The sequence below is a fragment of the Peromyscus eremicus genome, chromosome 9, assembly GCF_949786415.1.
Source record: "Peromyscus eremicus chromosome 9, PerEre_H2_v1, whole genome shotgun sequence".
In the NCBI taxonomy this organism is placed as follows: domain Eukaryota; kingdom Metazoa; phylum Chordata; class Mammalia; order Rodentia; family Cricetidae; genus Peromyscus; species Peromyscus eremicus.
The window spans coordinates 91,881,492-91,895,175 of record NC_081425.1 but is presented as its reverse complement, the minus strand read 5'-3'; the positions used below and the strand labels follow the sequence as shown (position 1 = coordinate 91,895,175).

General features: G+C 46.8%; 1 protein-coding gene across 1 annotated transcript in view; it reads right to left on the bottom strand.

Annotated features, from left to right (window-relative positions):
* Frmpd2 (FERM and PDZ domain containing 2) overlaps positions 1-13,684 on the bottom strand; it is an 83,190-nt gene that overhangs the window by 56,141 nt on the left and 13,365 nt on the right. Inside the window, exons 8-12 of the mRNA XM_059273137.1 lie at positions 13,485-13,556; positions 11,989-12,163; positions 8,255-8,402; positions 7,540-7,678; positions 2,545-2,700 (exon numbers count right to left, since the gene is read on the bottom strand). Coding sequence (XP_059129120.1) covers positions 2,545-2,700; positions 7,540-7,678; positions 8,255-8,402; positions 11,989-12,163; positions 13,485-13,556 — 690 coding nt within the window. The remainder of the gene's footprint in view (positions 1-2,544; positions 2,701-7,539; positions 7,679-8,254; positions 8,403-11,988; positions 12,164-13,484; positions 13,557-13,684) is intronic.

The following is a 13,684-nucleotide window of genomic DNA, read 5'->3' as shown; positions in this document are numbered from 1 at the left end:
GACTTGCAGGAATAGGTTAAGGGAGCCTATCTCCCAGGCAGTGAAGGACAAAATGCTTGTAACACCCAGGGAATGCATTTATCAGAATGCTAAGGAGAGAGAAAAATACCGAATATAACTAATATGATTTCAACAGGCAACTGGAATTGTTTTCTATATCACATCATAGTCCCTAGTTGAGTGGGAGCAGGTCGAGCATTGAGGATGTCTGGAAAACAGAGAGCTAACCTTGAATAGGTTGTTCAGGGATTCATACACTCACACAGCTGTGAATCTTCCAGACCAAGGGTGGCATTCAGTGGTGCCCACACTGGACTGCTGCCAAGCCGGCTGCCAGTGGGAGGAAATGAATTGGCAGAGTACAGCATCCGTGAGCCAAGCCAGCAGGCAGCGACCTGGGAATGATTTCCTCTTTTTATGAAAAAGTAGAGCCCAAAGGAGCTATAATTAAATGTCTAGTGATTATTTGTGGTATACCGGCTTTGCAGTGGGCTCTGTGCATCCAGGGCACTGATGGTATTGACATCCTGGTTAGAGGGACAAGGAATGTCCAGAGGTGAGTGGGAGATGAGATGCCTCAACAATATGTAGCACCAGTGGTTGAACTGGGCACTGCCACCCAGCTGTGTGACTCCACTCATGAGATTCTCACCCTTAATAAATGAAGCAGAAATACAGCCAATGATGGATATAGAAAAATATTAAATTTAGTGTTGCATATTGGGACTATTTATATGGCAAAGAATACAGTGTTGAAGGGGAGCATGTATTGATTCAAAGTAAGTTTTCAAATTTTTTGCAATGCGTGGTTATATGAATACATAGGAATACTTATATAATATATGCCCACTTATAAATGCATATGCATATATACATATAAATTCCTATAGAAGGGTGAATATATCAAAATGTGAGTGTGCTTTTCTCTGAGGCAGCATGGTGTGGAAATGTTTTCTTTCATATTTGGGAAAGGAAAAAACTTTAACAACTCACACAGTGACAGGGATGCTCTCAGAGAGTTCTGGGGGTGCAAAGCTCATTCTGTCTTCAACTCTCTCTACCAAGAACATGCAGCCTACAGCATTAGTCACTGTGGTAAGGCCACCAAAGGGAAGGGTAGGAGACAGAGTATGTCTTAAGATGAATGAACATTGCATGCAAATGAAACAAAATCTGCCTGATGCTTTTTGTGAAAGACAGGAAGACAAAAAAATAGCCTTCTGCCTTTTGCTTCTAAGACGGTAGCTATTTTTATAGTTATTTTTTCATAGTTCTGAAGTGGAGGGAGAGACAGGACAGAGCCCAGCATACAGAGCAAGGCTGGGGACAGGCTGCAGGCAGCACTCATCCCACAGAAGGGACCTGCAGGGTAAAGTCCTTGATCTCAACTCGGTTCTCTAGCTCTACGGCCACTCATTATCCCATAGCCTCGAGTTCTCCACATGGCCCTCATCCAGGGCAGGGAATGTGTGTGAGACTGGGCTAGAGAACTCAGTGAGTGTTTCTGGTGGGACTTAGAGGATGAAATGCTCCCAGACTGCCCCCATACTGGGTGTTGGGATCATTTTCCTAGATGACTGGCCAAAAAGAAAAGGCAAAACCTCACTTTTCCAGTTCTCCTCTCAAGCGCTCATCTCCTTAAAGGCAAAAACAAACAAACACGTGGACAGAATATGTTGAATCAAGTTAAGAGAATTAGATACAGAGAAATGCGCACATTCCCACATTTCCTTTGGAAACTGTTCCCCAAGTCTGGAGGTCCAGCCACACGGACCTGTTCTAGAAGATCCTCCCCATTGACACACACCCTGCCCATGTACCTGTAAAGAAAAGAGGCTGCTCTTGCCCCATCCCACCAGTCACTGGCTTTGGTCCTGCTCTCTCTGTCACAGCGTGCCCACCTCTAGATAAACCGTTGTCATCCAGAGATCTAGGACCCACCAAGGACAGGGAACACAGGCTCCTTGTCTCCACTCCCCACAGTACCTAGCCGACGGTGAGGTGGGGGGGTAACGAAGTGAGCAACACACTCATCACCATAGGTGCTCTCGGCGTGTGAGACTGAAGCGCTGCTGCTTTGAGGTGAGGAGAGAAGAGAGAACTTCCTCCACAGCTGTTCTGACAGTTGCTCAGAGGCTGCACACCTCCCGATAGCTCCCGATAGCTCCCGATAGCTCCTGATAGCTCCGCCCAGCTTGTAGTCTAGTTCTCTACCTCAGGTGTTCTCTGCATCGTCTATGAAGTCTCCCTTCCCACAGGAAAGTATCACAGATGTCTCTCTAAGGTCAAAACAAGGCCCTGCGACACCCAGCCTAGCCCAATAGATCCTATCCCTTTGAAGGGTCATTTCTAATGCCACACCTATTACCAGAAGCCTCTCCATGTTGCTCAGGGTGATGAAAGATTCTTCCTTTTGTGGGTTAGTCCCTTGCCTACACCTCCTTACAACTTTAACCCCTTCTAGTCCCTAGATCCGGCTGCAGAGAGAACCCCGACTACATTTCCTGGACTCTGATACCTCTCTCAGGACCCCAGAGGCCTCACCTCTAAGAACTCCAGCTCAGCATCTTCTCCCCAAGGTGCAGAGCTGAGCCGGTGCATCTCGGAGATTTCTACTTGGGCCCGGATTGCTGTCATTCGCTCAATAAGCCTTGCCGGGATGTAATCTTGAATTCGGAAATATGGTTTACTCTCCACCTGCTGGGAAGAACATGTCGAGGAAGAGCTTATCCAGGAAGCTTTCCAGCCAATTCTGAATAGAAGAAAAATGTGTGTGGAATCATACTTGCAATGGACCCCAGGACAAGGATACTCCCTTGAAGTGCCTCTGGGACATAGTGCTGTGATCTGTATCAGAAGTGGAACCAAATAACAAGGAAGTCTCAGATATGGCATTATCCCTCTGTAAGACCATGTCTGAGGAGACCAGATCCCTTGTCCCCACCCAGATCTCAACTGGTCTGCTGCTTAGGAAGCTGAGGCTGCAGCCCCTCAGGAGAGGCTGATCAGTGTCGCCTAGTCCTGAGTTTCCTCAACACAGACCTGGGGACAAACAGAAGTATGGTGAAGTTCATGAAGGTACAATCTGCAGGTCCACTGCAACAAATGAGGAAGGAAGGATGGGGTAGCAGGGAGTTTACCCTACATCTGTATTTCTGATTCAGTCTATCCCGATCTTGAGGCACCCCTGCCTGCCTATCCTGTTGTGGAATAATCTTTTTGTACACTGTAAAGATGTGTCTCAGCCTAAGTCACCTTCTGGTTTAATAAAAAGCTAAATGGCCAATAACTAGGCAGGAGAGGATAGGCAGGACTTCCAGGCAGAGAGAGAAACTGGGAGGAGGAATCTAGGCTGTGGATTTCACCAGCAGACTCAGAGCAAGTCTGACAAGCTGCACTGAGGAAGGTAAAGAGCCACGTGGCAGAAGGTAGATTTTAAAACCTGGGTTAATTAAGTTATAAGAGCTAGTTGGAAACAAGCCTAAGCTAAAGGCTAGGCTTTCATAATTAATAATAAGTCTCAATGTCATTATTTCTGACTGGTGGTCCCTATGAGAAAATACTACTACACTACCCTTGGGGCAAATCATTGTCCCCCCCCCAACTTCGATGGTAGTTACCCCGAAGAAGGCAGCTGAGGGCTGGGTGAATCTGACCCCTATTCAGAGGGTAGGTGAGTCAGTCTGATGGGGTTCAGAAGGGCACACCACTGTGTCCACTACACCCCACATTCATGCCATGGCACAGGCCTATCTACACGTCATCACAGACTGAGAATCCCAGAATTCTCCAGGTGGCCCAGGCTGAGTCAGGGTTCAGATCAGAGGCCCAAAGAGAAAGAAACTTCTCAGCAATCTAGTGCATTTAAAAAAAAAATGTTAGCTTGGCCAAAATTCAGAACACCGACAACACCAAGTACCAGGGAACAGAAGCAACAGGAACTCACATTCATTGTGGGTGGGAGTGGAAAATGATACAGCCACTTCGTTAGACAGTTGGCCAACCTCGTATAGAATTAAACAGACTCTAACCGAGAACCTGGCAATCAACCCCAAAGACTTGAAGACCCATGCCTGCAGAAAAACCTACCATGGAGCCAAGAATGTAGCTTAGGGAAGAGTGCTTACCTAGCTTGTAGGAGGCCCTGGGTTAGATGGCCAGCACTGAAAATAAATCAATCACTGCACATGGTTGTTAGTAGCGGCTTTCCTCCTAATTGCCGAACCTTAGAAGCAAAAGCTGTCCAGGGAGTGAGTGGAAAAAACAATGGTACATCTGGCCAATGGCAGACTAGTCAGCACTAAAAACTAAATGAGCCAACAAGGAAAAGATGTGACGGTGCTTAAGTCTATGTTACTAAGTGGCATAAACCTTTATGAAAGGTTGCCTACCATCTCCAAATATGAGCTCTCCTGCTACAGATATGGTAAAGAGATGAGTGGTTGCCAGGGGACAGACAGGCAGAACACTGATGAGGGGAGCGCTGATGATTTCTAGAGCAATGAGACCACTCTGTATGACATTATATATAGTGATTCATGTCATCACATATTTGTCAAAACCATAGACTATATGACACCAGGAGTGAACCCCTCCGTTAACCAAATACTCTGGTGACGACGATCTGTCAGCATCGGATCATCAGTTGTAACAAACGGCCCTTCTGGTACTAGATTATATTGTTCACCAGGGGACACTGTGAGGTGAGGGACACAGCAAATCTCTCACCTTCCCACCCGCCATTCAGCTTTGCTGTAAACCTAACTGCTCTGTTGTGGTTTGGATCTTAAGTCCCCCAAAGGTCCATATGCTAAAGGCTGTCATGAGCATGTGGCCCTGTTTGGAGAACCCTTAGGAAGTGGGATCCAGTGGAAGGGAGTGAGTTGAGTTCTTACCTTAACGTTGCTGCTGGGACCCAAGCCCCATCCTCTCATTCTGCTGTTTTGCTTCCTGGCTACCATGATCCACCATGAGTTTTGCTCTGCTCTACTCCTGAGGTTTGCTGCCTCAACTGGGCCTACCTAACATGAGGGAGCCTGCAAACATGGGCCAAGACCTATGAAGCCAAAATTAAGCTTCCCTCCTTTAAGTAGATTATCTAGGGTATTCTGTCACAGTGACAGAAAGTTGACTAATGGGTATCCTGAAAAACAAAGTTTACTGAAACATTTAGGGAGGGAAAGGGGCATATAGGATCTTTATCCTGGCATTTCTTGCTAAGAACATACCTAAGAGAAGAAGTCAACACGGACCCAGAAAGGTCCAGGCACAAGAGCTTTTATCTATGTGGCATTTGTAAAAGAGAACGCTTAGGTGCAACTGGTGTGTCAATAATCATAATTATCACTTACATGGCACTACCAGAGAATGCCCAGCAGAGGGGATGGGACATGTGAAGGAAGTGCCAGTCCCATGGAGTCATAACGTGCAAGCACTCCAGCTCCGTGGCATCCTCAGGAAGGCCACAGGTCATGACAAGAGAGAGTGCAGATGGAGTGCAGCCATATCTAAGACTATAAAATCTCCACACGTGATCAGACTGGAAGAGTCTGTGCCCATGGAATATTGTTCTGCTGTGATGGTGTGATTAAGGAGATTTATTTTTATACCAAATTGCCTTTGTCTCCGTCTTTAAAATGCAAATGTAATCATGTTACTTCCCTGCTTAGAATTTTGCAGGGGCTCCCATCTTTCACGGCAGCACTATTCAGTTCTTCCTCCACCACCAGAAGCACTTCTCAAACAAAATCCAAGCCCCTTAGCAAGGCATACTAAGTTCTCCCAAGTGTGACACGTACCACCTACCCAGCCTCATCACCCCATGACACACCTGAAGCCTCTTCCTCCTGCCCACTAACAACACGAGAGGGGCTGTCCCTTTGGAAGCCTCCTGGCTGTAGTTAGAATGTTAAATATCCCCTGAAGGCCTTGTGACTTCAAAGCCCTTGGTAATATTAGAAGGAAATAGGACCTTTAAGAGGTAGCCACATGAGAGAAGTTGAGTCACTAAAGGCACTACCTTGAGAGACTGGGACCCCAGTCTCCTCTCCTATCCCTCCTGCTTGCCTTGTGGTGAGCAGCCTTTGTCTTCCCTTCTATCATGATTTACGGTGCCACCACATCCCAAAGTGACAGAGCCAATGACCATGGATTAGAACCTCTGAAGCTGTGAGCCAAATAGATCTTTCCTCCTCATAAGATGATGGCCACAGGTATTTTGTTACAGTGATGGAAATCTAGTGCACTCCCCTAACACTGTCTGAAGTGCCCACACACAGAAAATCAAGCACAACGATGGATTCTAGATGATAGCAGTGTGTCAGTCTAGATGATAGGACAGGTTGGTTGAGTGTAACAAATATAGCAGGAGGGTTATATTGTTTGCGGGGGGGGGGGGGGGGAGACTATAAATAGGAGACAAGAAATCTCTGTATCTTCCACTTAATCTTACTGTAAAGCTAAAACTGTCCTTAAAAATAGAGTTTATTGACATCTTTTTATTGAAGATAGATTTTTTTTCATACAATATATTCTGATTGCAGTTTCCCTCCCCTAACTCCTCCTAAATCCCCCTCCACTACCTCACCTGCCCAAATCCATACCTTTACAGATTGTCTGTCTAGAAGATGTGATGTTAACTTTGCAATGTTTATGTGAGCTAGATGTTTTGGTCGATGGCAGATAGAGTGATCTCTTAATAAAGATGGGCTATTGATATTGGTGTTGGTGGTGATAAAAACTCAGTAAGTGTGTACATTACTATGGTTTGGCTCTGGTCTGGGTGATCCCCAAAGGGTCCTGTGTAGATAGTCTTGATCTCAAGCGTGGTTCTATTGGAAAATGATGGAGTTCTCATGGAAGAGCTAATGGGGGTCCTTAAGTCATTGGAGGCTTTCCTTCAGAAGGGACCACAGGATCTTAGTCTCTCTCCTTCTGAATTCCTATTTGGCATCATGAGTTCCCCCCAACATGTATTCCTACTGTGAGGTATTGCTACCCAGCACCCTCATCAGAGGCCAAACCAATGAGGTGGCCCAATCTTGGACTTTGAGCTTCTAAACCTACAACCTTTTCTCTTTTGTAAGTTAACTGTGTTGGGTATTTCATTGTAGTAGCACAAACTGACTGATATAAAGAGGGGTGTGCTGGATTGGAATTACATTACAGTGTATGAACTTAGTATGCATATATATATCCCAGAATATATATATATATATATATATATATATATATATATATATATATATATATATATATATATATCCCAGAACACAGGAAAAGTATTCAATGAATGCTTGTTTGATAAATGGCTGGGTAGGTAGATGGGTAGGTGGGTGGATGGATGGATACAGTTTACCCCAATCTCAGTGATAGATGCTAACGACACTTCAGAAGCAAAGCCTCTCTATTCCTAACAGCCTCCTCCTCCCAAAGTCATCTTTCCAGTGACTCCACCCAAAGACCCCAGGTAGCACCCCTACCTCCTTAGGAGCCCAGGTAGCACCCCTACCTCCTTAGGAGCCCAGGTAGCACCCCTACCTCCTTAGGATAACTGCCGAACTCAGCCTGCAGGGCAAGCACCCCCAGCTGCAGCAGGGTCTCGTCATTGCAGTACAGCCTCTCTTCTAAAATGTCTTTCCGAAGCTGCAGGTAAAACTGATGCCTTGTCCGGCTGTGCCTAGCAAAGAAACGCGGAAATAAGGACAGCTTGAGAGTCGGGAGAGGGCTATACTGGAGGGCTCCACAGTCTAGGGAAATGGATACAACCCAGCAGAACCCAGAGAACAGAACCAGAGAGACTGGTGTGGGCTCCTCCACCCACACCATGCCCCTTCCTCCTGACGGGGCTTCTCTATACCAGATACTTCACCTAACACCCATAGGGATGTAGTTCAAGATATAAAACTGACGTTCAGTTAGGTGGTGTCACTAGTAAGCAGCAGAAAACAGAGACGGTGAGCTGACTTCAAAGCCAATGCATTCCCCTGGAACCCTGAGCTGTGGAGCTGTACCTGGCAGGGATTTAGGGAAAAGAGAACCTGATGTTGAGTGGACTATGTTTGAAGTACAGGGAATGACTTGTCATTTTGATCAGGGCCCACCCTAAAAGACTAGTTTTCCTCTTGATTCATCAGAACCCCATGGACAGAAATTGACCTTTATATGCAATATATCATTCTCCAGGACTCTGCCTATCCCCTACCCATAATGCCAGTTACCTTTAATGATCCTAGGAACAGGCTGCGGCACTCACCGGAGCAGCCCATAGTGACTGACAAAGAACTTTATCCGCAGGAAGAGAGTCAAAGTATCCATGGAACCTTTCGGGTGCTGTTCTTTCCAGCCTTCTGGGGCGACTTTGCACAATCTGGTGTCCTTGTCCAGGAAAAAGAACTCTTCGCCTGAGATGGAAATAGAGTTTGAAGGAAGAATGATAGGGAGTGCCCCACCCTCAGACTCATCCCTTGGGCTCTTCCCAGAGGGGTGGGGTGCAAGCTGCATTGGTCCCTTCAGTATCTGGTAACAAGGGACTCCTGCACAGGCCATAGGAGCTGAGAGGAGACAAAGAAAAATGATCAAGAAGAAACATAGTCACAGCCAGCTCTCCATATGCACAGTCTGTGTCTGCAGATTCAACCAACCACATACTGAAATACTTACTTTACATGTACTAAATATGTACAGACCTTTCTGTCAGTGTCCCCTCTATGATACAGTGTGGCACCCGTGTAGATAGCATTCACACTGATTTGAGTACTCTACAGACACACAAGAGAGTGCACAAAGTACATGCATACACCGCCTCGTTATATATATATATATATATATATATATATATATATATATATATATATGCACTTCTGTGGACTTGGGTGTCTGCTGGGGTCCTAGAATCAGATTCCTGTGGATGCTGAGTGACAACTGCATTTATGATGAAGAGCTGTCACTTAGCATCTGCTTTCCTGCTGTCATCATATGACAAAGGAATGGAGTCCCTGCCACATGTCAGGTCTTCCTGCATCGATTGAACCATCTTGCCCCTCTCAGTCACAGACACATTACCTACTAAATGTTTGCATGCTCCTCCCTCATCCAGTGTAATGGTATTCATAACTGAATTTCTCTCTTCCTCTCCCTCCCTTGCTCCTCCTCCTCTCCCTTGCTATGTGTGTATCTAGCTCTCCTTTCCTCCCTTTTTCATTCTTTCTCTCTGCCATATGAGGACTCAGTGAGAAGGATTTCCTCTGTGAGACAGAAGGCAGATCCCTATACCAAGAATAAAACAGCTGACACTGATCCTAGACTTGAAGATTCCAACTTTGAGGGTGGAAAGGGGATTGTTTAAGCCACCCAGCTACAGCACTTTGTAGTAACAGCCCAAAAGGACCAAGTCCTTGATAATAACTATCTCATTTGCAAGCTCGGGTCTTCAACTCTTGCAGAGTTGATCCTCCAGCCCATCTAGGAAGTTAGATCAGTCGGAACCTCTGAATATGCTGCCCCCATCCCTCTGCTCCCTTGAAAGCTGTTCTCAACCAGACTGAGCATCATAGGCTACTCCTGGGATTTCTGCAGGTCTGCCCCTCTCTGACACTCTGCATATCCTAAGCTGTCTGCTCCTGTGCTCCACCCTCCCACTTCAGTGTGTAGGACAGTGACTTGTCTAGAGTGAGCTCCTACCACAGTTACAAGGTAGGGCTTTAAAACTAGCATCCAGCCTTTGCTGCCTGGGGAGGTATGTGTGGAAAGGTAGGTAGGTGTCCAGGTACTTCTAATGGCCATCACCCAACACCCCCAGCCCTCCACCCTTGCTGCTGAATTTGGCTCCCCACACCATACTGACTTTCCCTTAAGATGGATTCTCTCCAAGATGTGGATGAGTTCCCAATACAGTCTGGCTGGCAAACCCTCCCAAGATGGTCTCTATCCAGATTCATGATTTCTCCAGGAGGCCCCTCCCTAAGCAGCTCCAGAAATCCAAGAATCATTCCCATGAGAAGGGTTTACAAGTATCTCCTTGATTGGAGGGTAGAGGTTGTGCTTACCTAGATTTTACTTATTTGTCCAGTTAGTGTTTTGAGCATATATGTGTACGTTGGTGTATATATGAGAGCATCACATGCATGTGCCTGTGGAGGCCAGAGGACCATCTTGGATGCCATTACTCAAACACCACCCACCATTTTTATTGAGACAGGGACTCTAGGTGGCCTGTAACTCCCCAGGTAGGTTATACTGGCAGGCCAGCAAGCCCCAGAGATCTGCCCGTCTCTGCCTCCCCAGTACTGGGATTACAATGAGACACCATTACACTCAGATTTCCTTTGTACATGAGTCCTGGGAATCAAACTCAAGTCGTCCTGCTTACAAGACAATCACTTTCCCAATTGAGCTGTCTCCCAAGCCTGACTTTTACTTGGATTATACATTTCAAATAAATAAAATGCAATGTTTTCTATGGGCTACCCAGGCAGAAAGTGCAGCTCGCACCCTCATCAAAGACTGCTTCTTTTACAGAAGACAGAGACCACTCCAGAAAGCCACTACTGGTCCAAATGCAGAGAAAAACCGACCATGGGGCACCCAACCCCAACTGGTGTGTCTACAACACAACTCCTGCACCTAAAGCTCCAGGATCATGGTAGAGGAGGGAGCAAAAGGACTGTGAGAGCCAGGAGATCAGAAAGTCTGCTGTAAGGTTATGTCCTCTGGATACGGCAGGAAAGCCACGCCCATTAAATCTAAATAGTATAGCTGACTAAATAAGATTAGAATAGTGGCAATGCCAATTGGCATACCAACATGGATAGGGGAAATTTCACAGGGCTCTAACCCTAGATGAAAAGCTACAGGCAACTAATGACTATGAGAGAGAAGGGACAATTAGTTTTCCCCAGAGATGAGCGCTCTAATTAGTTATCCAATACCAAGTGTCATCCCTGAAACATATACATACAAGCAACACTAAACACTAACAGACTCAGCAGGTTATGTGTGTGTGTGTGTGGGGGGGGGGTGCAAGCATGTGCATGTGACAATAATAATTAATGAATAAGAGGTCATAAATTTGAGAGACGGGGCATGGGAGGGGTTGGAGGGAGGAGTGGGAGGGGAAAAGTGATATAACTATATTTTAATTAAAATGTATTTTTTTAAATAAAGTGATTTGAATAGCTTTTGGCACTCAGCAGGCACTTAAAAAGAATAAAATTCTTCCTAAAAAGTGCTTCCATTTGTATGTTACAAAATTTAAACTCCACTGATCATGACCTACATCACAATACAGAATGGCTGTTCTTTCTGTTTGGAAGTGGTGTCCTCATGGCGGTGGGGGTGGGGCCTGATGAGAACTCTGCGGAGACAAGGACACTGCCGCCAGCCCCACTGTGACACACTAAGAGCTCACAAGCCCCTCTTTAGAATCTCTAGAATGAGGAACACCAAGACTCTAATACCTCACAGATGAGGCCTGGAGCTCAGACTGAAGTCCCACGAAATCTTTTCTCAGCCTCTTTTCATTCTGCACTCTACACTGAGGTTGAGGGACTCCATCTACCGTACAGGAGTACTTGCAGGAGAGGAGGGGGAAAGGCCTTTCATGGAAAGAGAAACTTGGGAAAACATGTTTGAAAACCATTCTCTCGGCAACGATTAACGGGTTCTTGGGGGCCAAGGTGCACAATGCCAGCAGCACCTCAGATGATTTACAAATGTTTTTAATATTTGTTTGTCTAACTTCAGAGCGCTATAACTGATCAGAGCCAGTAAGCCACAAACCCATATCCTACCCCGACTCTTTCATGGCAATCTGTGCTCACGACGCTTTTCACACAGGTACCCAGAGCACCCTCTGTGCTAACTTGTGTTGAGGTAAACAAGGTTAGGCGTCCCAGGATCAAGTAATTTTTCAGGAGGAATAGAGTCTAGGTACCCATGTGCCTGGGTTCCCAGAAATGCATGTCAATAATGTCCCCAGCAAACGCCTACCTTTCACATAAGCCAAACCGAAGTAGGTGGTCTCTCCAAGGTTGACGAAGGACATGACAGCATTGAAGACAGCTCCTGCTGTGGACTCCATGTCACACTTCACCTCCAGACACTGTCCACTCAGCAAGACCACACAGAGGTCTCTGAGAGCCAAGTAGGATTTCCCTTTTTTGGTCTGAAAACAATAATAGTACCAATGGCCACAATTAAGATACGACTGTGAGTCTTTAACCTGGGCTGGTCACTAGGCTAAGCATGTCCCATGGATTACCTCATTTAATTGTCTACCTACTAGGAAAGGAGTATGGTTTTGCTTCCCATTATCAGATGAGAAACTGAGGCTTAGGGACAATGAGGGACCTTCCCAGGGTTGCACAGTTGGTAAGAGAGAGAAGCCAGACCCAAGTCTGAGCTCTCTGAAGAACCTATGAGGTCTGCAATGTGGGGAGATAAGATCCATATCTTTCCCCAGCTTTCCTTCAGACTCATTTATGAGTCGTGCACCCCTGACTGAGCCAGAAGGGATTTTCTAGTGTTTATCTACATTGCTCTGAGCTACAGAGAAGACAGGCATAGGGATGGCATAGGAACCTGGGAAAAGAAAGACACCAGCCCAGGTTTCCCACAGCCCTGCCTCCAAAAGACCTAAAGCCAAAAGGCAGCACAGACAGACAGGGTTGGCCAGACAGGCCTCTTGGCTCTAGGAACATGGAAAATGGGAAGGTCGTCTTCCCAAATGCTCAACATTAGCTGAGAACCTCACACCCCCAAGCTGGGCATGAAGCATGAGGCCATGTGCTTGGCTGAGCTGGGTAGCACCCCCAGATAGTGCTCTCCCTCTGCCAGACCCTTTCCCTAAAATCCCCCTGCCTCTCTCCCTCCGTTCTTGTCTCCTTAGAGTCACGTCCCCATCCCCACCTGTCATCTTCTACCCTCCTCCATCCTTACGTGTCTTCTCAATGTTTTCAAAGCACAAAGCGCTACCTGGCATGCTTTTCTGTTATGCTTTTGTCTCTCTTTTCCTCCTCCTGCCAGACTGTAGGCCTCACACGAAAGGACTTTGTTCACCCAAGCATAGAGTGGGGCCTGGCAGAGCACCTAGCCCGTGGAGATGCTCCCGGCATTTGTGCTGAGGGAGGAGATGGGGGCTGAGCTGAGATTAGGGGTGAGGACAGAACTGGAGGCCACGAGGAGCTCCTCTCGGAGGGGAGAAGGAGAGGCAGGAGTAGCGTGGCCACGCCCTGGCAGGGGTCTGAAGGGACGGGAGAGATGGAGAAGACGAAGTGGATGGAAAGGAGAACGCTAATCTTCAATCAGCTTTGAGAAGGCAGCATGAGCAGAAATAGGAGGAAGAGAGGGAGAGAGACACGAGGGCTCATGGGAGAAGGGCCTAGAGCAGGGAGACTACCAAGACGTCCCCTAGAAAGACCCAGGCAGCCTGAGTTTGTTCGGCTTGAGAATTCCTTCCCGTCCCACCCAGGCTAAGCCGTAGTTACCACAATGGATCCAGGCAAATGTAGGGTCACCGGGGCCTCGCCGGCCAACAGGATGAACTCTGGTCTGGAGAACTGAGAAAAACATCCAGAATAACCAAAGATGGAAGAAAGAAGGGGTCCCAGGCTTTGGAGCTCATCTCTGCCTTCCGCAGCCCTCTGCCTCCCGGTGCCCCTCAAAAAAGCCTTTGTCAGCTTTCGGC